This window comes from Pseudopodoces humilis, chromosome 6 (genome assembly GCF_049639895.1).
Source record: "Pseudopodoces humilis isolate 2021_Gansu_Grassland_sample_001 chromosome 6, ASM4963989v1, whole genome shotgun sequence".
Lineage (NCBI taxonomy): Eukaryota > Metazoa > Chordata > Aves > Passeriformes > Paridae > Pseudopodoces > Pseudopodoces humilis.
In genome coordinates, this window is record NC_142205.1 from 37,982,831 (window position 1) to 38,010,817 (window position 27,987).

The 27,987-nt window shown below is 35.2% G+C and overlaps 1 protein-coding gene across 1 annotated transcript in view; it reads left to right on the forward strand.

Annotated features, from left to right (window-relative positions):
• Positions 1-27,987, forward strand: part of SPOCK3 (SPARC (osteonectin), cwcv and kazal like domains proteoglycan 3) — a 163,110-nt gene that overhangs the window by 56,531 nt on the left and 78,592 nt on the right. The window contains exons 3-4 of the mRNA XM_005517609.3: positions 2,922-2,967; positions 14,823-14,937. Of these exons, the coding sequence (XP_005517666.2) occupies positions 2,922-2,967; positions 14,823-14,937 (161 nt within the window). The remainder of the gene's footprint in view (positions 1-2,921; positions 2,968-14,822; positions 14,938-27,987) is intronic.

Here is a 27,987-nt window from a genome sequence, read left to right on the forward strand (position 1 = left end):
CTTAAACATGCATAATTTTAAGGCATGGATATTAAACTCATTGAAATCCATCATCCATGGCTATTAGAAGTGCTTTGTGTCTTTCAAAGAGACACTTGAAAGAAATCCTGACATTTCACATAGTTTCAAGTAGAGCAGTAAGGATGAATTTCCTGTTTAAAATGTATGACTATCTTTAGCTGGAAAACATTGAAAAACTTATATGGTTACTGTTACAAATCTGTGACTTTATTCTGTGTACTTTTACAACTTGTCCTTTAACATGCTCAGGACAAAGGCAAGGAAATTCAGAAGACTTAGGCTCGGTCCTGAGATCCTGAGACATTGACTTGCATTTATAGATTGTTAAAGGATACTTTACCTAGGGATTCTGTGATGCTATCCAGCCTTCACTGTAAAATGTGTATGCCTTCATTCTGTTTTTATGTTAAAGTTACAAAATGAGGCTTTGTACATTATATAATGATCTTGATTACATTCTGCAGAGGATATTGAACATTATTATAATCAAACTTACCGACTGAAGATCAGGAAAGGTCTGAATGTAAGAGGAAGCCAGGTTCTTATGCAGAAGGTTAAACAGCTTCAGGAATATTTGTAAAATCGTGAAGCTATAATTTATTGAAGCAATTTCTTTACTTAATCTGACAACTGATTAACAATTTTAATTGTTTGTAGAGGCACATAGGGGTTTTATTGAACATACCCAATAGTGGATTTTATTTAAGTAGCAGCTGATGGGAAAGATGAATTCCTTAGGGAAAATCAGTATAGCTATATATGGTTTATGGGTATTTATGTTTTGTATCTAAGATAGAAAATTTTATGCTAACTATTCAAGTCATATACAATTAAAAAGAACAAAACCAGACACAGCCTACAAAGATAATAGAGGGGTAGGCATATTGGGGAGAATACAGAGCAAAAAAGCGCTGTGTTGTGTATAGATCCATAATGCTGCTCGTCTTGAATGCTCTGCACAATTCTATTTGCCAAGAAAACAGACTTGGAAAAGATTCACAGAAGGGTAACAAGAAAGGTATGGAGTTGCTTTGTAGACAGAAGTAAGTCAGCAAGAATTCTAGCAATGCCTGAGGGATATTATATTCAGGATCTGTGAAGTTGTCTGCATTATAGAGATGAACAAGAATTGATTTATCTTCTGGATGGTTTGAGGCCAACTTGAGAACGTGTAATTTATACAAGCCCCACTTGTACATTGTTCCTTAAGCAAAATGCAGGATGCTTTGTCTTGGAGTGGATATTTATCTCGCTCAGGATGACTTCTCTTTTTTTCTAATAGCTTTATGTTCTAGATATTCTAATTTTTCACCATTTTAATAACAACCCAATTTTCTGCATGGGCTCATTGTGGATGAACATTGCTGATTTAGTAGACATTGAAAGAAAATCTATCACTTTGATGTTTTTTCAAGAATTTTAAGTTTTGCCTCTGTGGTGTGACTCCTGGAACAGCATTGCCTTACAGCTGGTTTAAACCTGTTCAGAGCACCACTGAAGGAATAACATCATAGTGACTATTAGGAGGAATATATGAAAAATACTATCATAATTGTAATTCCTGCTTACTTCGTGTGTGATTAAAAAAGATACACCTGTGTGTATTTTATTACTTCAAAAATATAGTAATTAAAAAGGCAAATCACGTAAACTGATTTGTAGATTGTTAATCTGTTCAGCACCAGAGTAAAGGAATGGTTAAGTATTGGTACAGAAATACAGTTCTATTTTGTACTTCTACAGTCTGCTAATTTCTGTCTTTCTCTTTGGAAGCACAAATTTTTGTAACAATATTTTTGCTAATAAAACATAATCAGTCAAATATGATTTAGGCTGCAACTACTTTTTTTTTTCCTTTTCTTTTGGGCTAAAAACCCGACAAGCATTCTGTACCTGCAAAGACATATTTGATGCTTGATCATTTTTAACTTCTTACTGTCTGGCTTTGACAACTGTACAAGATTTACATTTTCTCAGTAGTTAAAATTGTTATAGATTACTGCAGTGATCTTTTATCAAGTGGGATGGAACTGCTGGATTTGACAGTATACCCACTGTATTTTGTTAAGTTTAATTTATACAGAGTTTAAAATGTTTGGTACAGTCTTTTAAATATTTTTTTCTAGAGAATAGTTAGTTGGATTAAGACATAATAAATAATTATAGCCATTTTCCTATGACACCTGTTATCTGAGATATGCAGATTGATCTATTGCCTCAGCCAATAATTTGTAATTTATTATCAAATTTCCCATAATCTTGAAAACCATTTAATTAATTCAAGCTTTTCCATCTTGAAATTGAAGCCTAATACAGCTGATGACATAATTAGGAAGATATTTTATGTTTATAATGATGATTTGTACAAAATAGATCTAATTAGACTGATTAAATGAAAGATCTTACTGATGCAGTTAAAGCTACATAGCAAATTATTTTATTAAAATTCACATATTGTTTAAAATAGCTGTATTTTATTGATTATGACTTTGAAGCTTTAATTTTGAAAAATCATGCATTGAAAATATAATCAAGTTTTTCAATACCTTTGAAGTTAAAGTACAGGAAAACTATCATAACATTTAAAAACAATGTTAGAAACATTACCTATATGAGTACTGTAAGACATTTTCTATTTTACATGCTTGTAAGTAACATTTTTGAGTGGCATTTTTACTTGAGTGATGCAAATGGCCTCTGAATTACACTGTTTTATTCTGTATAATAATTTGTCCCATCATGATAACTGTAATCTTTTTCTCTCCTTTTTTTGTTTTATTTTGCTGCCTGCGTTTTCTAGGAAGTAGAGGTTGGTATGCTTCTTCTGTCTTTTATGATACTGTGAGCTTTTCATGGATTCCTTACGTTTTACTAAATTTTGGTTGTTTCTCCCCCTCCAGGATGATTATTTTCGTACGTGGAGTCCGGGTAAACCATTTGATCAAGGTAAGATTCCCCTCCCAGGTGCCTGTGTGGGATAAAATTTAAGTATTTTTATTTGTGCTCCTGTTCTAGAATACTAACAGAATTCTGCTAATTTGTGTAATTTTCTCTGTCTGGAAATAATTGATTTAAAGAGGACCAGTAATTCAGTCTGATCATTGTTTTATGTCTGTGATTTTTTCAAACATTTATTGATTAGAGAAAGAGATTGGGAGCATTAGAAACCTCCAGAGTAGTTTAAAGTTTCCCTTGGAAAAACATGAGGTTTGGAAGGTTTTGTTTTATTTGTATATTTAAGTTAAGAACTTGTGTTTTTCCAGTAGGACATCTGATGAAAAACAGGCATGCAGTCTAATACTTGTCTTTTGCAGCCAAGAAAACAAATTATTAAGATTTTGAATGTCTCTTTATATCCATCGGCTAAAAGATGATATAGAAAACCAATTTTGGGAGTCTGTCATGTTCAAGTGATCCATCTTGAGGCAAAATGCAGCTGTAGCTTTGGGAATGCTGCAGTACAACAATTTTAGGCTGAGAATACTGTGAGCAAATGCAGCAAATATTCCCATTACACATTCCCTCCCCAGGCTTTGAAACTTAATATTTACTGTCAATATAATCCCCCTCATATATGTTGTTTCAAAGTGTATTGCTGCCATTTTAAAACTGTTGAGAATCTTGATACTTCTTTTAATTGCTCTGAGAAATTCTCTGAGAAAAGACTTTGTCTTTTCTGATAGAACCAGTGGCATTAATGCAATGAAGAAATGGTGCAGGGGCTTGTAAACAAGAGTCTAAGATAAAAATGTGTTGCTAAGATAGTGTTTATTAAATTTCAAGAACTTTCTCCACAATGTGTACTGACTTGTAAGGGATATTATTTTGTTGTAATACTAGAAAAATTTGTGGTTCAAGGAATTGGTTATTGTAAATACAAATTGTAAATATATATACATTTTAAAAACAGTGAGTGTCTTAAATTTAAGCCTTCTTTTCCCTAAAGGGGCCTGCATGAAAGCTGGTGAGAAGGGACTTTCTACAAGGACATGTGATAGGAAAAGAGGCAAATAGCTTTAAGCAGGAGGAAGCTGGGTTTAAATTATATACTAGGAAGAAATTCCTTACCTGTAGGATTGGGTGAGGCACTGGAACAAGTTGCCCAGAGAGACTGTGAAATTCCCATCCCTGGAGGTGTTCAAGACTAGGCTGGATGGGGCTCTGAGTAACGTGGTGTAGTGGAAGGTTCACTGCAGCAGTGAACAGGGACATTGGAACTAGATGATAGTTAAGATCCCTTCCAACCGTAACTATTACATGATTCTGTGAATAGTGTTTTTATTCATTCTTCTATACTTCAGTAATTTTGAAAGGCCTTCTTATGTTAAAGTGTTAGAGTATGTCAGAATTGCTCATGTAGAGCGATCTGTGTAATTCTGTTTTTTTTTAAATTAGAGTTTCTATATGGAAATACAAGTCCAAGTATAGAGGAGGGTAGCCCTTACAATGAAAATATAATGGTATTTGTTCCTGGGCTGCAAAATCTGTTTTAAAAGATGGAAAAATACTATGATTTGCATTGCAATCCACCAACACCGTTTCTTAAGGCAACATATGACATTTGTTTGAAAAGAAGAACTTGTTCCCATTGAGCCCTTGTTTGCTTATATCCTTATAACATAGCAAAAACATATTTGAATGTTTTGACTGTACATTTTATGTATGTGTATACACCCCTAATTTTTTTTTTATTTCTATAAATACCACAGTGTAACTTGTTAATAAACAAATATGTGGTGCATGTATTACTGTTGAAATAAACCTGTGTGTTCCATTAACATACTTAGTTACTGCTAAAAGACAGGTTTTGCTCTTTCAGTAGTTTTAGAAAAAAGCAAGTAGAATGTTGTATGTTTAGGATTATTCAAAGTTGACTACTTCAGTAGCTTTATTAACGTTTTATCAATGCTTACTCAAATTAACCTCCCCATACACACACACACACACACACACAACATTTTGACACATTTTATTCATACACCACTTTTATATCAGATGAAAATATACCAAATACTTCTGGTACATTTTATTTTTAGACTGCAGATGATACAGTTCTTGGAGGGTGTAGCTATTGAATGAAATCACATGCACAAAGATACTAGTGTAATTTTGTGAAGTGGAAAGGATGTTTTCCTTTGCTCAACAGAAGTACTGTGGAGGAAAAGTGGAGTATATTCCTGTAATTGAAAAAGTGCAGCATGACATTTCTGCAGAGGTTGAACACCCTGAAGGTATAGTTGGTTTGTAGATGTATTTATAACATTTCTTGTAGACCATTCCACTGAATTATTTTTGGCTTTTGTAGTATCAGGTTATTTTAGATGTCTGTTTACAGCAGAAATTTTGTAGATAGTGTTGTACAACAAAACCAGATTTTGAAACTGTTTCATTTATATTAGTTCAATGTCTGCATTTTTGCTCTACGTATTTCATCTACCTGGTTCTGTAATAATTTGGGTAACTAAGGATATCCAAATACATGCAAACATATCTGTATAATTTGCAAATACATTTCTGTACTGTGAACTGAAATAATTTAGAGTCAATTCAATAAAATAATTTGGTTCACTCATTTGCAAGCCCTGGGAAGTCATAAGGGAGTTTAATGAAGATCCATTAGTTGAAGATGGAAAACAGTCATGTAGAATTAACTTTGCTGCATTTGATATGTGCTCTCGTGATCTAGTTTTTATAGAACTATTGATGTTTTTTAAACTAGAAATATATGTCTATCACTTTCAAGATAAGTTGCAGTACTTTGTAACTAAAATGTATCATGTAGCACTTTAAAATGTTGTCTCAGATAAAGAAATAATGGTGTCTATGTAGGTGGACACTATGAATTTCAAAAAGACCAGAACTGGAAAGCTTTTAAAAATACTTCATGTTTATTTACTGATAAGACTAAACTATATTTAATCTGTTAAACAGTTTCCAGTTTCAGGTATTTAGGTATGTTTAGGAATCCTGCTCACTAATGAAGTACACTAAATTCTATGTTAAACAGATTCCCACTGCTTTATGATGCTTTCAGCTAGTACTTGCCTGTAAAGATCTCTTGTAGATGCCTGAGGAACACTTCCATGGTGCTTTTTCTTAATTATCTGATACTGTGTTTAAATGATTCTTTTATTATTTCTCTTTTATAAATTTATCTATTGTGGTAGCATCACAGATGTGCCTTGTCCTATACAATTCACAGACTTGGCTCCTAACTCAGATTCACTGGATAAAACACTTCTGCTTCTGTAGTTATGGCTCGAAAATTGTTTCAGTATTTATTTCTGTGAAATAATTGAATGGATTCTAAATTTTATAGCTATTTTTAAAAGAGGCTGTAGAAAGGATTTTTACTGAGGCTACACTGAGCCCATTATAAGAGATTTTGCTTGCCTTCAGTAGCAGCCTAAGCCCTTATTCCTGCTGTCCTGACATCTTTGCTTTATACCGAGATGTAAGGTCTAGAGTCACCATATTGAGGATTAATATAAGATAAAGTAAGAAGTATTTTTTTCTGTTTGTTTTTTAACGTGGCCAAATCCTGGATTCAGGTGGCTGTTCAGACCCACAAATAGTTATGTCAGAAAAGTGGAAATGTGTTGCAGGGTGACAGTGACTGTCCAGAGTACAGCACTGGAGCTTCTCAAGCTGGCAGTGTGCTGAGAAAAGGGTGTGTGGAACTGTTTCTTTGCAGTTACAAAATTTATGCTAAAAATTAATAATAATAATATAATAATAATAAATGCTAAAATTTAATCCTGCAAATTTCTCACTTTAGAAGTCCAGCTTCTCTCTACTGTGCTGGCATGTCCCAGATAAGGGTCAAGTCCATGAGTACTGTGTACCTGAAAATATTTTGCTGGGTACTAGGACTGCTTCTTCTTCACAGGCTCATTTAAAGGCCTAATTTGCTTTTGTTTGCCACAGAAATGCAATATGAAGGCAAGTAAAGCACCTAATAGAGGTATGTATTAAGAATATGAAAATGGAAATAACATTACAGCTTAATGGTGAGGGAAAAATAGTTTAATAAAACCCTTTAAAAGAACCAAACAATAAGCAAAGACTGTGAAGAAGAAAAAAAAGCTGTACATAGTTTTACTTGAATAGAAGAATGAAAACCTGAAATGTTAGATAGAAGTTGCTTTTTTGACCTATTTAACTTCCAAATACAAAGAATGTTAAGGCAAACCTCTTACAGAATTTATGTGGAGGTTATAATTCAGTTTTTTATAATTCAGTTTTTTTACCACAAGTAGATTTCCTGGTAATTTTTGTTTGCAGATATATTTCTGATGCATTAGATACTTGATTTGAATAGTCTACTGGATTCTGGTTTAGTTGGTTTAAAAATTTAAAAGCTGAAGTTGATTACAGTAAAATGTGATTATGATTAAAATTCCCTATGTAACTTAAGAATACATAATGAGATACAGAAATTAGCGATCTCCAAGAGACAAAAATAAAATCATTAAAGTTGGGAAGGACCTCTAAGATCATAGAGTCCAACCTTTAACCCAGCATTTCCAAGCCCACCACTGAACCATATTGCTGAGCGCCACATCTACGGATCTTTTGGCTACCTCCAGGGGCAGTGGCTCAACCACTTCCCTGGGCAGCCTCTCCCAATGCTTGGCAACCCTTTCAGGGAAAAAAAAAAAAATCATACTATCCAATTTAAAACTTCTCTGGTGCAACTTGAGGCCATTTCCTTTCTGTTCTATCACTTATTAGGTGCGAGAAAAAACCGACTCTCACCTTTGAGGGAGTTGTAAAGGGTGATAAGGTCTCTCCTGAGCTTCCTTTTCTCCAGGCTAAACAACCCCAGCTCCCTCACATGTTCAGATCTGTGCCCCAGACCCTTCCCCAGTTCTGTTGCCCTTCTTTGGACATTCTCCAGCACCTCAGTGTAGAGAGGGACCCAGAACTAAATACAGGATTTGAGGTGTGGCTTCAACAGTGCCGTATCTTATAGCATGTTGTTTTGCAAAAATAATCATCTTGGCAAGTGAGACAAGATGGGGAATTTTCAGGGAGATGTATTTCTGCTCTTGCAGGTCTGCAGATGTTTCTTTGCCCTTGTTGCCCAATTTGAAGAACCCAGAAGTCAGTTCTAACACAGCCAGCAAGTCTCTAAATTATGATTTAGTGTATTTAGGAAAGAATAATATATTGCTAAATTATTTGCTGGTGATGTATCACTATTGTGAATGTTCAAGTAGTCTTAAGGTGTTATTTCTTTTCTGCCAAATGAAGAAGGTGAACATTTTGATACAAAAATAAAAAACAAAAATGCTTTTCTAAAGCTGTTGAAAACTTAAAAGGTATGCCAGGGAAGTGTGCACTTGTATTTCTCCTTGTCTTAGTAGGTTTGGATATCTTTGCAGAATATTTGGGAGTTCCTTATTATATATTGAAGAAACTCAATATAATTGTCTTAATTTTGTTGTCACTTACACCAGTCTGAGCCCAAAATAACTATGTTTTTTAGCAATTTAAATACACAGGATCATTTCTGAATTGTCACAGATAATGATAGGGGAGGCATTTGATTCCTGAATATGTGAAATCTTTCATTTGCATCACTTTTTGAGCTAAGTGTAACCTATTTTCTTGTAAACTTTCAAGTAATACCCAAAACACAAAAAAAAATGGGAATGTTTTTCAAGCAGAGATCATAGATATTTGTGAGGGGGAGAATTTCTTATAATTTAGTCACTGCACAAGTAGCTTAAAAAAATGTGACTTGGTGAAGATGATTTTTTTTTAAAGAGGGTGGAGAAAGAATGAGTCAAGTATTTGAAATTTTGAAAAAGAGATCAAGCTTTAGTGAGTTTGTTCCAGAGGAAGAACAGAGACTGGCAGATTCAATTTTACTTTTTTAGCACTTATTTTAAATTATATTATCAGTACCTAGAATACCAGCTACCATGTTATGAATCAGTGTAATGGCATTTTCATGTCCTTTTTAGAAAAACTTTATTTGCAGCAGTGAGCAAAATTGAAATATGCAGTACTTTGTGTCAGTTGGTTATAACCAATTTCAGATGGTTATAAATTAATATTAGATGTTTCTTTGCTTATCAGAGCTTTTGAGTAGCATAACTGCCATTGCAGGGCAGCTACAAACTTGTTGCTGATGTCCCAGAGCTTAGTAGCACAGAACATTAGGAACAGTGGTGCTTTTTTACAGAAGATTTAGAGACTTTACACAATTGACTTTGAACCATCAGTATGGAGAGTCCTGAGCACTTGTGAGAGGATAATTTCTTGGCAGAAGCTACCTCCATGCAAATAGCCATCTTAAATATTGAAGCACTTGCTCAAAAGTTAGAAACCAGACTAGAAAACCAATGATGTTCAGGGATTTGAATCTAAACTTTTAATTATTTCATTGGCCACCTGCAGAAAAACCTCCACTCTAGACTTCTTACTGAAGTTGTAGTTTCATGTGTCCAGATGGAACTGGTGTTCAGGAAGATTCCTCTTGTGAACATCCAGCTGTAGTTACCCATTATGCTTTTTATGCTATATACTGAATCTTACATGACAAATACAGTCCCTGGGAAAAGAAACAAAAGTTTGAGATTCTTCTTTTTCAGAATGCTCCCATCAAATGACTGAGGTAGGCTATTTCTTGTTTATTCTTTCATTTTTATTTATAAATTTCAGATTTCTAGCTGCAGAGTGATTCATTTTCACGTTGAAGTTAAAAGGTGTTTATTCTCAGTAGATATATTGCATAGTAAGATGGGCTTTTCTTGTAATGAATCCACAGCAGTGTTGGTTCAAACCATATGTGACTAAGGAGGGTCTATGTGTGCATGCAAATTTTGAATGCTGATCAGTGTACAATTTAGGTGAAAGATAACTGTTACCACTATTTTAATTAAACGTTTGTCTGGTCTCTGTGTTAGCTGACAGTATCAACTGTGTTTATGTTCTCTGCCTTGCTCTTCACCCTCCTGTTACTGGAAATTGTGGTGCTGGGGTTCTGCAATTATCTAGACCCACAACACTTGTCAATGAGAAATCCTGCAGGTGAGAAATTGTTATCTTTCAGAATGGAGAAGTAAAGATATTTGTGGTCTTTAGGTACCTTCAGGAATTGTGAGATTTATCAAAGGAGGTAATATGAGTCATTCCCTTCTATGGCTGTCTGCCTTGGGTTATAACCTAGGCATTTGACATGATCATTAATATTTTAGTTAAAACTTTCAGATAATATATTTTTTTTTCTCCCTGCATTGTCAAATATGAAAACATTGTAGGCAAAGAAGTCAAGACTTGCCTTTTAAAGTAGTGGAATTAAATGACTCATGAGATGCACAAACCATAGCTGAAGTTTTGGTAAATGGAAACATTTTGCTCATCAAAACATTTTGATCATCAGAAATGAATCAGAATATTGGAGGAAGAAAATAGACTTTAAGTCTGAAAACTTTGTCCTTAGCTTTTTTTCACCTTTCATTTTGCTTGGAGTGGAAAGTAAGGAACCTGTTAGAATGCACTCAAAAGTTTGTGGAATAATGATAATTTACCCAGGTTTCTGCCGCAGTGGCTGCCATTAAGAATATTCCTATGTTATGGCTTGCTAGTCTTTATTTCCCTAATATATTCCCTATAAAAATGATGTTCTGAGTAGTGTCAGTTTTCAGGAGTGCTAGCTGTAAATTAGCTTACAGAAGAGATGATCAGAAGCTTTTCTTAATTTCTTTCCCAAATTTGAATTATAAATAAATAGATCCATTAGTAATAGTTGAATCAAGTTTCTGAATATTGATTGCTTCCTTGTCAGAAGAACAAATCCCTACTAATCTGTCGAAGTCAGCTGAAGTTTCTGATGGCAGAGCAACTTGTTATTTACAATGGAAGTTCTTAAAGAAATAGTAGTTGTTAAAAAACATTTTATACCTTTGATAGACTTTTTGTGACTGATATTTTTCTGCTTGCTGAAATGTAGTTAATATGATGTTTCATGGTATTGTAGCCAGACACATGGACAAATGTCAAGTGGGCATGTGGACCAATAATCTATAGCAAGTACGCTTTTCTGAATGTTAGAAGCTGTGTAAAGCTGAACATTATCAAGTTGTTAAAGCTAAGATCAGACCTGCATCTTTAGAAGCTGGTTGTATGTGACATTGTAGGAAGTCAGCTGATAGAGCAGTCAAGAGATGATTTCTGACAAGACTTACATAAATATATTTCTTACGTCTAGAGTCTCCTCTCCATAGTGAAAACCTTTGCCTGTTTTCAATAGCAGTGTAATTGTGCTGTACAATTGATGTTTTCATTTCAATTATGGGGGCAAGCCTCTAATTTTCATAAATACGATGAGTTTTTAGTAAATGTTAATTGGATAAAAAATTGGATTGATACCTGTTTCATGTTGAAGACAATAGCTGCAAAGAATACATCAGTCCTACTGGGGGATTTTGATGATTTTGGTGGGAATGTTCTTCTTCAAAGCTGCTTATTTTGGCAGAAACGGAAAGAAACATGCAGTATTGTCTGTGTACTCTGAATGAGGTAGGGGAATGCCAGGAATGTTTTGATAGGGATAGCTAGAAGATGGATAGAAGAATGAAAGACTTAGTGCCATGTATTTCTTGATATAAATGAGTTACACGTTTAGTGGAAATCTTTGATACTTTTCCTCAAATAAATTTATGCATTTTCATAGCAGTTTAAGATATTTAGGATGACTCCTTGTAGAGACCAGACAAGGAGAGTCAGATGTTGTCCCTACATTGTAAGGGGAGTACAGTTCTTCCCCAGCACGAAGAACTTCAGACCCTGGTTTTGAAAACTGTTTTTCTTGTGGTTTAGCCTTTATTTCTCATGAAACTTATTAATTTGTCAGTTCCAAGTAGCAAATAAAACAGGCTCAAAAGAAGGGCAAGCCATTTCCATGCTTTTGCAAATATGTAAATAGTTTCAGTCCTTTCAAAGATGGCAAAATCACTAATGCAATCTGATGTGGGTGCTATGCACTTTATAATGTAGGATTGACTAGAGCATATGATATTCAAAGAGAAAGACATACAGTGGTTTTCATGGTTTCTAGCAACATTTCTTTCTGGGTTTTCTTGTTTATCCTCTGGCATGTTGTTAGTCCAGGCAGACATTGATTCTTCAGTTAGTTCACTTTTTCGCATTCAGAAAATCTACATTTTCATCTGATCTCCCCCTTGCTGTTTAAAAAAAAAAAAACAAAAAAAAAAACAGTTTCCAAGGATATACATTCTTCTGACTTCTGTACCAGCAAAACTTAGTTTGGTACTTGAGAAAGTTTCATGAAAAAGTACTGGGAAAAGGGAGGCCATGTGTCACACGTAAGGTGAGGAAAAAACACTTCTACAGGGACCTCACAGCTGACACAGAACAAGTTCAGCAGGTCATGGAGTGATAATGTGAGTTAGTGTCAGTGGCTGGACCATGAGTGCTGAACATGCTTTCGAATATAAAAATGGTCTTGTGATTTTTGCACTCATGGCTCTGCTGGCTTAATCTGAGGTGATCAAGGGTTACATACAGGGCATGATAACCACTGAGTCAGCAAATAGTAAAAGATTATATTAGCAAATGGAAGCCATTATTATTATATTATAGTATATACATTATTATAGTATTATTTATATACTATATATATATATATATACACTATTTATATAAATCAGTAAATACTGAAAGTCCTGGTTTCCATTTGCTACCCATCCTCACGTTGTCATAAAGTCAAAGTGGGAAATTACCATCTCTTACTTGTAAAGTTGGGTTCTGCCTGTAATGTTTTGTCAAAATGTAACATAATGCCAAAACCATATTTTATGACTAACTAACTTTGATGGAATTGTCAAAACATACTTTCAGAGTCCCAACAACTTTAGAAATGAAGTAACCATTTCAGTGGGAATGGTTACATAATCTCCACTGTTCATCCTTTTTCCTGAAACCTGTTTCCTACTTCGTATTAACTCGGCATCCTTGTATGATTCCAGATTTTGGTTAGTCATGTGTTTTTTATCATTTATCATTAACCTATTTTATTTTATAGAGTTATTTGAAGATAGACCATATTCTACTATTGCTACTTTAGTGATTCCATCAGGGAACATTCTGGGAAGTATGTTCCCTGATGTAGTACCTTAAGTGATTACTAGTGTCTGGCATTACATTCTGCCTGACTTAATGCAGAGAAAATATTTTAAAGAGTATCTAAAATCTAAAGTAAATTGGAGAAGGATATGATCTCCTTAATTTTTACTCTGACTCTCTAACCCTAGTTCAGTAATTTTTTTTTTTTGCTGCAGTTGCTTCCCATTCATATAGAATTGTTGTAATCAGATTTATTCTGGATTACTGGTGGTGGTTTTATGGCTAGTTTACTGTAGAAATACAAATGTGTGGAAGAAGAATACATCTTTTCATATACCTTTTGCTGCAATTAACAAAATACTTCTTTTCTGTCTGCATTGAATTATTACACTAATGATTCCATCACTTTTCTGCTTTGATGATATGATATATTTGTTTTGCACAGCTGAATGTATTATTGAAAAAGAAAACTGAAAAAGTCACTGCTCAGGCTATATTTAATCACACCACTACAACATCATGAGTCAAAACTGCAACTAATGATTAACTTGGTTCTTGTTTTCTGGGTACATGCATGATTATCAGCCTTAGGTTTATGTCCTCTGTCAGGTCACATGAGATGTGGTTAAGACTTTGATTCTGAGGCACAGAAGAAACATAAATTTTCTTTCAGAAAATAGACATGCAAATGTTTGCTCTCAGGCGCGTGGTGTGATTGTTGGGAATGTCCTGTACAGAGCCAAGGGCTGGACTTGATAGTTCTTGTGAGTCCCTTTCAGCTCAGAATATTCTGTGATTGTGGTATTTTATAAGCAGATGCAAGAAATGGGGAAAGAGCATTTCTGAAATAAAGCTGAATGGTGGAATGTAATATGCTAATGTGAAGAACACACGAAAACTGAATTCCAGTTGTTCATAGCTTTCTTGATTAAAAAAAGGATACCAGCAGGGGTAAAAAAAAAATCACTTTTGGAATACTTAGATTACCTGAAAGGACGTTATGGAGATCAGAGAATGGAGAAGTTGATTATCTCTTGTGGGAGCTTAAGTTGGCAGATGCATGGCTATTATAGCCATGTAGGCATGGCTACTCCAGAAAAATGCAAATTTAGTAGTAAGCAACAGAAAGCATTATTTGGCTCTTCCAGTATTATAGCCAGAAATCACTGTTTGTAGTTGGAATTGTACTTCAAAAGTTATTATGGATAATGACTAAAGGACCAGCTAAAAAAAATCAAAAAACAAACCACAAAGCAGAGAAATAGAAACCTAGAAGGAGGTAGAATTGATGTTTAAAGATGGAGTCACACAAATCACTTACCGGCATATTTTAGTTTACTTTTTCTTTTACTGAAATCTCATCTGAGTAATAATTTCTCAGAAAGTTCAGTGTCATTGTTCACACTTAATGTTGAGTAGGAAGAGCCCAGTTGTGTCTTAGTAAGCACTTAAGGGAAACTGCTTTCAAGGTGGCAATACCATTATTTGGGGATTGCAGTCAGAGAGTGGCAATTGTTAAATGAATATAGCAGGGAGTACTTACTTTGCCTACACAACAGCTGTATTTTTTCCTGGTTCTTTTCAATCCAGCACTGTACAAGCAGCAGGCCAACCCACATACTGGGTGGGTTTTGTGTGTGGTGTTTCTTGCCTTAATTTCATATTCTAGATAACTGTTAACAACTTTCTAAAACTATTTTCAGCTTTAGATCCGGCTAAAGATCCATGTTTGAAGATGAAATGTAGTCGCCATAAAGTCTGTGTTGCACAGGATCAACAAACTGCAGTTTGCATTAGTCACCGAAGGCTTACACACAGGTAAATACTTCAAAAGTTAATCCTATAGACATTTTTGTAGTGTTCATGACTGACTTGTAAACTATAAAACCATTTTAATTAGATTAATTACTTAACAACATACAAGCACAGTAGAAGTGGATTTTAGAAGTCATTATGTATGTTATTATGTAGTCATTACTAAATCATAATTTAATAATAATGCTTACTATTTATTTTTTTTGTACTAGGAGGTATACATGTTTAAATATTGTAAGCTGCTGGTACAAATACATTTAGGGAAATCGCCATTGTGCCAGTATCAAATGAATAAAATTATTGTGATAGTATCCTACTTTTGTACATTACTTTGACATCATCACTTCTTATATGAAGCTAGAGAACTCAAAACTGTCTGCTGAATTGTAGGTAACAGCCTGATACAGTGTAAGTTAGAGATTAGTGGGGGTTTTTCCCCCTCTTCTTTTTCTCTTCTTTTGTGCATTCTGATTTTCTTTGCATGCTGGACTGCTTAAATGTAAGGAGAAAATATATAATGAATTCATGTATTTTTGTGGCATTATCTGAGGCAGAAATATGAATATGTAGGACCTGAACCATACACTTAGTTTAGTCATGACAGTTGCTTGCTGTGGAGATGGAGTCAAATTGCATTTTCAACTTGAGATTGTTCTTTTTTTCCCTGCTTCATTGTGGGAAACAGGACACAGTAGAATGGTTAGATTTCAATAAATTGATTTAAATAAGTGTCTGTTAAAGTACTTTTCTCAGTAGGGGCTGAAAAGAGCTGAGAAAATAAGACTTCCTTGTGTGTTGGAAGAGGATCATTTCAAGAACAGTTTTATGAATGATACAAGGAATGTTCTTCTGAGTGTCTAGTTATGTTAAATACATCCATCTGGAGCTTTTCAAACAAGCAAGATAGTACATAGTGAAAGGAAAAGTTTAAACTGTTCTCGATCTGCAGCTGTACTTAATTAACAAAAAAACTCAACAGCATTTGTGGAGTTACACTGTTTATATTAAACAATCTCAGTGTAGAGCTAGACATTTTAGTTTGATAAGGTACTATATATGGTGCAAGAATTATTAACAGACAAAGGTAGGTAGTCTGATTTCAACTGCATGTGAAGCGTCAGGAATATTATGAGTGTTAACTCTGAAGAGACAACATAATTCAAAATTTCTAAGAGGTATTACATGTCATGGAAAACAATGAAAATAATGACATTTCCTAGTTAAGTATACATGCAGTAGGTGATGACTGAAAACACTTTTAGATTAGATGAAGATGCATACTTGTGTTGAATTAAGAAAGTTTTTGACATCAGCCTTCATTCCTGTATTATTCCTCCCACAGTTCTTGTACTCTTTTAGAAAGGTAATATTTTAAAAGGCAAAACTTGCCTGAATATAATGCAGTCAATAATGGGAAACTTTGGAATGGCAGCAACTTGATGATTGTAAAAAGCACTGTAAATCTAGTCTTGTAAGGTAGATGAAGCAATTTTCTGCCTACCTGTGCCAAGCCAGGGCAGGGTTTTCCCAAGCTTAGATCTCCCTGTTCTGCCAGATTACCACATACAAGAAGAAATAATTTTGTGTGTACTTTCTTTCTAAAAAGGTTTTTCATGCAGTTTCGGACCTTTTTGTAACATGGTGGGATTAAAGTATGACTATCATAAACACAAGCAGTTGTCTGCAGGGTCTCTTTACCACTAGAGATTTTCTTTGCCTAACATGTTACTCCTTCACTTGTATCTGCAGTTTGCCTGCTGATTATCAGTACGGCCATCTGTTTCTCAGAGTTCCCAAAGGACCAGTCCACTCTGTGTGAGTCTTGGTAAAAATTAGATGAGAAAGCATAATTTGACAGTTGATAACATAACCTATCTACCAGTATCCATTGCTAATATATCATTTGTGTGTAATCTGTTGTGAATAAACATTAGCAAAATGTTTCATCCCAGTAATCCTTTTAGTTCGTGTGTGTGCACGTGTGGTGTTCTAGGATTGGATAATAGGAATAATTAAGAAAAGGCAGTTGGGGATGTTTTCTGAAAAAATAGTTGAGACCTTTCTCATGAATTACTGGGAACTCTTCATAGAGCTTGCCCACAGATTTTAATTTGGACATATTTGCTGTATAGATCCGTAGATGTTCAGAGATTTTTTTCCCAAGACTCTTGCACAGGGAAAGTAGTTTATAATACTTGAATTGATACAGTGGCAAAGATGATACCCAAGAGACTGTCAGGGAAGTGGTTACTTTGTACACTTCCAAGATAAATAAAAAGTTTATGGGCACCTTTGGGCTACCCCCGGGGAAAGAGGCATGAAATACAGCTGAATAGATTTTTCTGTAGTGTCATCAAGTTGAAATGCTCTGATTTATAGTTGAATTCTCTATTACTAGAAGCAGCATTCCCAAACAGCCCTATTACCTAGTTCATAAATTTCTGTTTATAAATAATGTTACTTTCTTTAGATAATAGTATAAACAGAGAAGTTGCTAATACTGAAGACTGATAATTGTATCAAATGGAGGATTCAATTTAGTGATTTCTTTTGTTGTAAGAAATTAACTTGCAGAAAAAACACATAGTCATATACATTGTTATTTAGTCTGTGCTGCCCTAGCTGTTCTTCTCTGTACAGTACAGTCTCCAAACTATTGTAGCCCCGTTTGGATTACTGAGGGCCCAGCCATCTACAAGGCTGGTAGTGGCAAGGTCCCAACAGGATTAATTAATGTAACAGCACACTTTGGTGATGATTCTACCTGTGCTTTCAGAAGTATTAAAATTTCTATTGGCTTGGGGATCTCAGCACTGTGATCTTGCTGCAGTGTGCTTGCATTTGTATGGTTTCACAGCCAGCTGTTGTGTCTCACTGTCCTTTTCATGGAGTTGTGGGTCAGGCAAGCCTATGGTTTTGCTCTTTCCTCAGTTTCCATGGCAGCTGAGATCATGGTCTCCCCTCAGTCTCCTCTCAAGGCTCATTTCCTTTTCTGGTAGACTGCCAAGATGGCAAGTCCTCTTCTAGCACTCTCCTGCAGGGCCGCAGCACAAGAGCTTCCTTTATGTGCTGTCCTGGAAAGTCTGAATAGCATTTGACAAAAAGATGAAATAGGTGTTGTAAATCATTGGTCATGAGAATAGTTGGAAGTACCAGGACTTTTAAAACACAGGGACATGCTTAAAGGAGCAAGGTTTTTGTTGGTAGCAGGTAACAGCATTTGCATCTTTGCTGGCTCTGTATCGGAAGCTGTGTTCTGTGTGCTGCACACTTAGCTCTGTACTGTGAAGGAAAGATAATGTGCTTGAGGGGAAAACATGCAGGATATGTATATAAATGTTGTTCACATTATTCCCATGTGGAAAGGGAGTATCTGCTGTCACTAGAATGCATCATAAACAGGTAGCTCAAACTGTGTGTAAAATAAAACTTTCATTGATTTTTTTGAAATTTGGGAATTTGTTGTTAACTTTTCCTTTTGGCTGAATGGTGTTTTGCCATTCCATTGTGCTTTCCAATTTATCTTTCTTGGTTAAGTGAAAGGGCTTTATGGGGAAAAGGGTCTTTACGTGAAATAATGAAATGCTTTGGCATATACCTTATTCAGTTACAAATACAGCTTGCAGAATATGAAATACAGTATTGCTTCTACTGGGATGTGTTGGTGTGAGTGTTATGGTGACAGGCAGGATATTCATCACCCTAAGGGAAATCATTTACTCATTTTAGTTTCCAATCTCTTCACTCTCAGGAGATTTAGTTATTTCCATCTGCGGTACTAAGAATCTCTGGCAAATACAAGTTCACTCCTGTGAGCTTGGGGAAGAGGAAAGCAGTTATGTGAGTGTTCTGCCAGGAGACAGTTGGACAGGAATAAAAAGGGATGAGTCAGAGGAGAGGACTGTAGGTGGTAATGGACACTTCATAATGCCCACAATGGAATGTATGCTTTTTGTATACTTAGCGCAGCAGGTGGTAGAAATAAATCCTTAAATATCCATGTACTTCTTGTTGCCACTTTGAGTGAGGAAAGAAAGGATATGTGCAGACACCACAATATACAGGAGCTCATTAAGTCCATGCAAGCTGGTAACTAACCAGGCTCAGTAAACTGGAAAAGTTAGTCCAGCAGTGACCTATCCTAGATTTACAGGCCCTGATAATAGTGTGTTAACTTTCTTTTAGATTTGAAACAGACAATTATGATATTGACACATACTGTAATTTTTGCTAAGACTGGCATTCTGTGAATAATAGGCTGCAATACTAAATAAACTAAGCAGTGTATAGGTGAATTTCTGAGCCAGTGGGTTAGCTGCAGTTGAAGGGCAGGGAAACTTGAAAAAATGGGGAAGGATTTCTGCCCAGCAGAGAATTTTACTGTAAGCGTAACAGTAAACATGGGATAGTGCCTGTGTGTTCAGGTGAATTAGTTTTATTGGAATCCTTTTTGTACTCCATGTTTGTAAAAAATATTTAAGCCTAGCACTTAAAGGTGAAAGAAAGAAGAGGAGGTGCGGGCTCTGTCTTCTTGAAATGTTTCTCTTTGCTTTTTTTTCAAATCATCTGCAGGAGACAATTTATAAAGGAGATTAATTCAGTTGAGACCTAGTTATTGTACAGCCCATTCCAAGATCTGACTCCTTACAGCTGGAAACCAGTGAAGACTCTCAACATGATTTGTCTAAAAGTTCTGAAAATTAGGAAAGTGTGAAACTGTTTTGGGCCAAAAATCATGTCTGAGGTAAATCTCAGTGTCTTTTATATATTAGAACCTAGTGACTAATCTTGTACTTACTCATTGATCCTAGTGGAATCTGATAAAAACCAGTCTCTTTTTCTTTTTCCATAAGTAAAAGTACTGTGTAAAATTGATTGGATACATTTAATCAATCAATGCTTGGAGGCATTAAATTATTCAGTGCATTGCAGGTGTGTGCAGTTTTTCTGGGCAGATGCAGATCTGTCTCTTTTATGAGTTCCCCACAAGACATCATGCCTCCTGCCCCACTGGGAAGGTCCTGCTATGCTCTTATGAGTTTGTTTACGTGAATTGTGCAGATTGACACCACGGTTCCCTGCTATGGCAGAAATAGATTGCATTTGTCTGTGCCATAGCATGTTAACATGGAATAACAATGTTTAAAGACCTGACAGCACTTACTTGTGTGATGATATCGAACTCCCTATTTCTTTGGATTTTTTACCTTCTCCAGTAATTTATTCTTAGGTTTCAGAGTAGGAAGCAGTAGTTACTGGTTCCCAGTAACTATTAACTAAGCCACAGATTCTGGTGATACTAGCAATTCTAAAAAAAAAAAATATCATTCCATTTTATTAAAGGTTAAGGTAGGAGTGGTGACTTTTTAATGGTAAAAACATTTCAATTACACATATTGATCACCTGGAAAATAATGAGTTCACTAGTCATGAACAGAGAGTCACAATAAGAAATCATTTCTCTAAGTTAAAAGTAAGAAAGAAGAAATTAGGGGCGGCTCTTTTTCCATTAGAGCTCCACAAGGCAGGTTCCAGGAAAATGTGCAGACTGAACATCTGTAAGGTGCACAGCTGGGTAGAGGTGAGCAGTATAGAAGGCCTAATGATACAGAATTCACTCTCTAAGAATTCGTGACTATTCAGAGTTCTGTGAAATGAAATTAGATTCAGTGACAATGGTTCCCTGCCCCAAGCCTGTGTGGAGTAGGACCTGAATTTAGGGATTATTAAAAATTATTTAATATTTCTGCCTATGGGTGCAGTCTTCAAGTTATGACAGTTTCACTATTAAAGCATATTAAAGAGTGTCAGGTATTACAGGCTCACAGAAGCTGATAGTGGTGAAGATGTTACATCACTTAATCCAGTTTATTAAGGTAGAGGAGTTGGACAGCTTCACAGATTTTGTGATGGCATTTCATCTTGTTACCACTTCCTTCAGGGTTTTGTTTTAAATGACATTTTGAAGTGCATTTGGTTCAAGTCATCGGCCATCTAGACCATTATCTTGTTGTGGACTCTGTCGTCTTCCAGTTTTTTGAACAATTTGGAAAATCTGTCTAAATACATTTTATATGAGGTGGATTATCAGAAATTCTTCCCTGTGTTTGGTCTCCTTAGTATTTTAACTTGAGGAAGAAGTTCCGTCTTAGCTTGAAAGTGATGAGTGTTGGGCTTTGGAGCTTGATGTGGATTAGCCTGGATGATGTGACAGAAGCTCAGAGTAACACAGTGAAAGAAAGCCAAAACCTCTTCTGTTTCTATTAATGTGGGTACTGCATGGTTTGAGATTATGCTCCCAAGCAGAAAAAATGAGGAAGTCCAAATATGTGAGAGGCTTATTTGTGCCTATGTGAGAAAAATGCACAGATGTATATAATCCGTGTGTACATACATATGTGCACATGCATATATATGAAGGAATATGCATTCTTTTTGTTCATATTTTATGGGTACATTTTTCCCATATTTCCAAAGCATCATACTTTTGAACCTGAGGTATTTTTTTATCTCCCCTCCTTTGCAACAAAGGAAAGAGGGGTTTTATTTTAGACTTGTTACCACAAAATTTCTGATTAGAAAAAAAAAAAAAAAGGATGTAATTGCAAATCTGTAGTTGTATTAAGTAGTCTGAGCAGTTTTGGAAGCAAATCTATTAGAGCTGATGTGGAAGATTTTTTCATTTGTTTAGAAAAAAAGGAAAAGAAGCAGAGAAGAAGGAACAGTGTAGCTTTGTAGCTTTCCTTTAATTTTTGGTGCTGCGATGTTTTATTATTTAAAAGAAAACCGCAACAAAATAAACAAGCTTTCAAAAAACTGAAGCAAAACAAAAGACTTGCTTTGGGCAGATTTTGTGAAGTTGCAAACACCACTATTTAGGATGTCATCATTTCACATTATAATGCTGCTGAAGAAGGCCAGCTGGTGCAGTTAAGTCCCTTATTGGAAATTTTAGTCTGATTCATTACTGTGATTTGTAGTTGTACACAGAAACACTTAATCATTCTTATCCTCCAAGCTCTATTGAATCTACTGAAGGCTTTCTGGTTCTTTGCATAATTTGTGCTGCCAGTCTGCCAGCTTGGCAGTGTTTCAAGCTTGTTGCATTATCTGTGTTTGTTTGCACAGGAAGTGATGCTGCATGTAGGCTGAATTTACAGTAATTCTTTTGTAATAGGCTAATGAGCAACACTACTTCCTTCACAATACTAACATTATATAGCTTTGATTAGATCAATTATTGTGTAACTATGCCATTGTGATCATACTTGCACTCTACAAAGTACTGAAAAGGAAATTTGCTTAGCCATAGCTTAATTGAACTTGCTGAGAAAAGAAGTTGGACTTTTGTGCGCTTAAGAGAGGTAAAAATTTGAATTATGTTAGAGATTTTTATATGCTATACGATTTAATTTATTAAAGTGAGAAAGTGAAGCTTCTTTTTTACTCTCCATTGCATTGGGGAGGAAAAAAGGCAACTAAGACATCATACATTCTGCATGTGTTGCGAAGGCCTGTTAATTCCTTGGTGAGCTTGTGTTTCCTCCATTCATGTTTGTAGGAGTCATGGGTACACAGCTAGAGGAGAGCAGGATCCTCTGATGGAATTCCTTCTCTCTCTCACTAAATGTGGAAGACACCTGTGTCGATTGCATTGCAGTATCAGTATCAGCCTTACTACCTATTAAGTTTGTTACTAATCCATACAGTATTTATACTTCTTGTTGTCAAGCTTCAAAATTGAAGAATTGCTGTCCTTATGGAAAAAAACAACTTATCCAACCTCTGGACTCCTCAGACTCTGTAAAAATAAAAAAAAAAAAAATTTAATGTTTGGGTTTGTTTGTTTTGTTTTTAGTATGTAAAGCAGACTTGAAATGAAATAGACTTAAAGAGAGCCTTCGTATTCTGCTTGTTAGCAGAACAGCAGTTGTCCACTATATTTTCCCCATTCAAAAATCAATGATATGCCTTTTTTTAAGGAAAATGTGGAGCCCTATGTTAGACTGAATCACATCTAATTTAGTAAGTCCTCGGCCTGCTCATTTTCTAGCTGCTCCAGCAAGAAGCTTGTTCAGATTCTCAGTTGCCTGTAGGAGTGAGAGGGTGCACTGGGTAATCCCTGTGAATGATGGTTTTTTTTGTGATCATGAGATTTTTTCCTTAGAAATTCCTCAATGAGTGGAATATTAAGATTGGAATTCTTTTCAGGAAAACGGATTTCAGCTCCCTGTGTTTCTTTCTGTCTTGCTGTTAGTGGCTGAAGGCACACTCGGTTGTATTATCTCCGAAGAAGCAGTGAGTTAGGACACTTGTGTTCATAAGCTAGATAACAGGAAAGAATGTGACTAGGAAATGTGACTATCTAGGACAGCTTTGCTGGTAGAGTGTACAATTTTGACTAATCCTGGGGGAATGTTGCCATACTGTCCTGTTTGTAAAAAATGGTGTGCCAGCTTTTGTTGTATTGTTTTAAAATGGTGTTTTTCCTCACAGTATTCCTGAGAATCTACTTTAAAAGATAGCTTTTTTGTTAAAAATATTAGGAAGAATGATGAAGACAGTGCTTTAAAATTACTTTTCTTCCCTAAACAATGAAGTTGTGATTGCAGTCCACAGCAATAAGACTCACTGTGTACAACTATAAACATTGAAATAATACAAAATTATAAGAATAAAATATTTGGATATTCCTTTATTAGAAAAGGTAGGCAAAGTGAATTCAAAAACAGTTCAATGCCACTTCCTAAAAATAGCTGTTAAGACTGGTATGTTTTTATGGTGTTTTAAAAATTAGCTGTCAGAATCAGTTTTCAGTGTGCTTTATTAGAAAATATTATAAATTCTAAAATAGCTGATGCAAACATTTGTAATCAGTGCTTAATTTGGATTTTCTTTGTGGGTTGTGTGTTCAGGGATTTGGTTTTGTTTCTTTTTCTTTCAGTATTACTGAAATACTGTAATACTGGGTAATGGAACACAATATAACTTCAGGATGCTTGTATATGAAGGGTTCTTTCACAGGTTTTAAAATTTGATTTTGGTTATAATGAGGTGCTTTTATTACTACCTAGCATCAGTTCTTGCACATTTCATTTTATGTGAAAGTTGTGGTTCATAAGTTTCATTTATAGGCTCTGAATACATCTGTTGTTTTGCTTATGTACCAGTGGTGGGAAAAGGATAGTGTGTGAAACAGAGTAGGAGTACTGTTCAGGGAATAGAAAGCATTGTACTAATTCCCATTTATGTAAAACAATACATTTAAGGTTTCCAATGTTGAGAAATACATTAAGTGTAGTAGCTGGAGGTGTTCGTCATCATCGAGTGAAGTATGTGCATATTTTGCTACTTTACAGTAAAATGTATTACTGCTTTTGGAAATCAAATAGTGTACTCAGGATGCTAAAGGCATGTCAGGAGTCTCTAAATGCTCGTGTTTGTTGCATGGTCAATTATATAAAGGGGTTTTGTGTCTGGCAGTGTTTTTATCTTTTGTTTAAAATCAAATGCCAAAACCTTTTTAGTGTGTCCAGATTATCTAAAGTAGGTTTACTTTACAAAATGCTGTAGACTTCTACAGGAGAACAGAAGTATTTTACTTACGTGTGTGGCTTTTGCCACAGACTACTGTATCTTTTATATTATATCCCTATTACCTAAAAAAAAAAACAAACAAAAAACAAACTATCAAAAAACCCATACAAACTAAAAAACCCCAAAAAAAACAAAACAAAAAACCTGACAGCTTTTCTTTTTTTTTTTTATTTTATGTCATAATTTACATACTTGAATGCTTACACCACACAAATAGTTTTCCCAAAATGCCTATGCATCTCTGTATTAGTAGTGATAATAACGGTGAAAAATTCTTAAAATCACAGTACTGTTAAGGCTGGATTTAAAGCTTCCTAAACCTGTGGGAAACCACTGCATTTTTCCAGGCACTATCTGTCCAATGGTTTCAAAAGTTTTGGGTTTATAGTAGATGCACAGACTATCCACATGATGTGTGGCATCATAGATTCTGTGTCTAGAAACTCAAAGACTCAAATTGTGTCTAAACAGAACACCTGAGGGAGGCAAAGAAGAGATTACACCTGAGGAAACCAGAACTTGAGAGTAGCTGTGACTCCAGGGTGTTCTGGTTCAATTCCTTTGAGGGGGATGCTTCTTTCAGATACAGACCTTCACTGATACATTTGAACATTCAAGTACAAATACACTTTGGGGGTAAAATTTATATAAGCATTTTGTAATAGTAGAGTGTGGTTTTTTACAAGATTGCAAAAGCGAAAAACATTCAGGATGGATCCTAATTTTATAGACTGAGTGTTGCCCTGAAGCTGCAGATGCAGTAGCAGCAATGTTTCCAGTGTATCACTTTCCTAATAGACACAGGCTTGCAGTTCCTAGATTGTTCCATAAAGCAATAAAAAGCAAACTAACAAAACCATCCCAAACCAAACTATCAAAATTACACAGAAGAAGAAGCAGCATTAATTCTCTCCTGTGTTCAGGACAGCTTTTCTTGACTAACTAATGGGGTAGAAAGATTAAGAGACCACTGAACTGGATCATAGCACCTATGGATTAAGCCATCCAAAATTATTAACTTGGAGGATATGTATTAATCAATGCTTAATTTTTCACTGTGATTTAAAATTATTTAATTCTTCATGTTTTTGAGCATGACTGTATATGGGACATAATTTTTCTGTTCTGCTTTCTAATTATTATTCTTTCTTCCTTAACTGTAGATTATTTTAGTTCAGAGTCTAAAATAACAACTGTTGTAAAATACAGCCTTTTGAATCTTAGAAATAATGCCTCTGAGAAAGATGTTTCATAGAGAAATATACCTACGTGGGCTTTTTCTTGTCAGAGAGTTTCATATGTGTCAACATTTAAGATAATTATTGTAATTTAGGGATTACTTAATTTCTTGATCGGCTGAAGATCTGGGCACCTAAATGTTTCTGAAAACATTAGCACATCTTGAAAAATGCATTCCCCTTTCCTTTGCCTTCACCGTTTGCACGTAAATTGCCAATGAATGTTCACAGTACAAAGATTTGCATACTTAAAAAAGCTGATTGGAAGTTTTGATCCCTAAATTCAACACAAACCATATTCCAAGCTTTTTTTGTTGGGACTTATTTTTAAAGATAACCCCAGACATCATCTCCTTTTCAACCCCAAACTCATGGGTGCAAGGTAGAAGCAAATAAGAGAGAAGATTGTCTGAGAGGGGATTTAAGCTGAGGAGTAGGGTGATACATATAAGACTACAGGAAAGTGATATCCTGAGGTTATTGATCCAGTGATTGATTTTGCATATTTGTAATATGCTACTGGAGTCTCTAAGAGGTATGAAGGTACAGCCAAGATCCTCTGGATGATCTTAGATATCATAAACCAAACATACATGTTAGGAAGTGGGAGGTGAGGGCTTGCTGTTCCCTTTTTCATTATTTCAGTGAACACTGGAGATCTTTATACTATTGAGCTTTTTACCCATACAGTTCTTTCACAGAGAACTCACAATAGTAACATTGCTAGGGTAACCTCAGCTTTTTTTTGAACACATTTGAGATGCCTAGAAAATGGAATTTCTTCCGTATTCTAGACATGTACTGATATCTAGAAGTTATATGGCATCATATAACTTTATACTTCACAGTACAAATGCTGGAGGTTTTTTACCTACACTGCAATATTTTTGTCATGCTCTAATTCACCACTCCTATCTTCAAACTGTAAAACAAGATAATTTTTGATAGGATCAGTAATTGCTTATATGTTCAACTGAGAAGCAAACACAAAGGGTCATTATGAAGAACATGAAAAACCTATGCAGTAGATGCAAAAGCAAACAAAACAGTGGAAATTTGTAAAGAATGGTAAAGAGAATAGTCTGTGATGTTAAGAAACCATTTTGAGTGAGGTCTCACAATTTATTGAATAGCCCTGTTATCTATGGCCACCTTGAGAAATGACACATACCAGAAACAGAAACACTTCTGAGCTGTTGAAAATAGGATCAAAGACCTAAAGAGACGTCTGGATGAAGACATTGGAAAATGGGCATTCAACTTAGCGCTAACTTTGTAAGAGTGAGTATGACAGGATTTTATTTCTGTAATCCTTGCTTGGTTACTTTAATTTACTCCCATAATGAAGGAAAGGGGAGAATACATGAGGCAGCAGATTCCAAACAGATTTTAAGCACCAGTTTAATTTTGAAAGACACTCCTGCCACTCTTGGTCCACATTGTGGTTAAAAGGAAGGGTGAGAAATGTGTGCATGAAGAGCTAGAGCAATCCTCTAAGCCAACATGGAGGTAAGCTGATTTTTCTGGCATGTGACAAACCTGTTCTTTGCAGTAGAGTTGTAACTTTTGCCTCGCTTTACTCCTAAGTTCCTTTTAGCTGTTCCATGTAGCTGTTCCTTTCTGGTTTTCCAGCTGCTTTCTACAAGGAGGTTCTATATTGATCAGCAGACTGGCACTAGTCCAATTAGTGACCAAAATTTACTGACTTACCAAAGTAATTTAGATATAAAAAGATTCAAACTACAATAAAAATAAAAGTTGAGCTAAATTATGAAGTAGAGACAAAAAATGCCACTGGAAAAAGCAGCACTGTCTGCTCTCAGGATTTTTAAAATAAAAAAATCTTTCTTTTGTGCAAACAGAAGCTTTTCCAAGTAGATTATTAAGTGCTTTCTTTTGCCCCACAGCAGGGGCAGAAAATATCTATCTCCATTTGTCATATCTCAATAGAATATTTTTTCCTTTTCCCATATAACTACAGCATTTTTATCACTTACTGCATAGCGATTTTGGGACTTCAAAGCTGAATTTCTGGTTGGTCTTCTAAAGCAAAGTGTTTGGAAACATGTTCAGCTGTGAGGCTGAGTGTTGAATTTTTGTTTTTCAGAGTCATGACTTTGAAGATGAAATTAGGCAGCTAAATCAGGATCAATACTGTGTTACAGTATGCAGAGTACCAATGGTGTCCAGCTGAGGCACCAGCAGGGGCCCTGGTTGT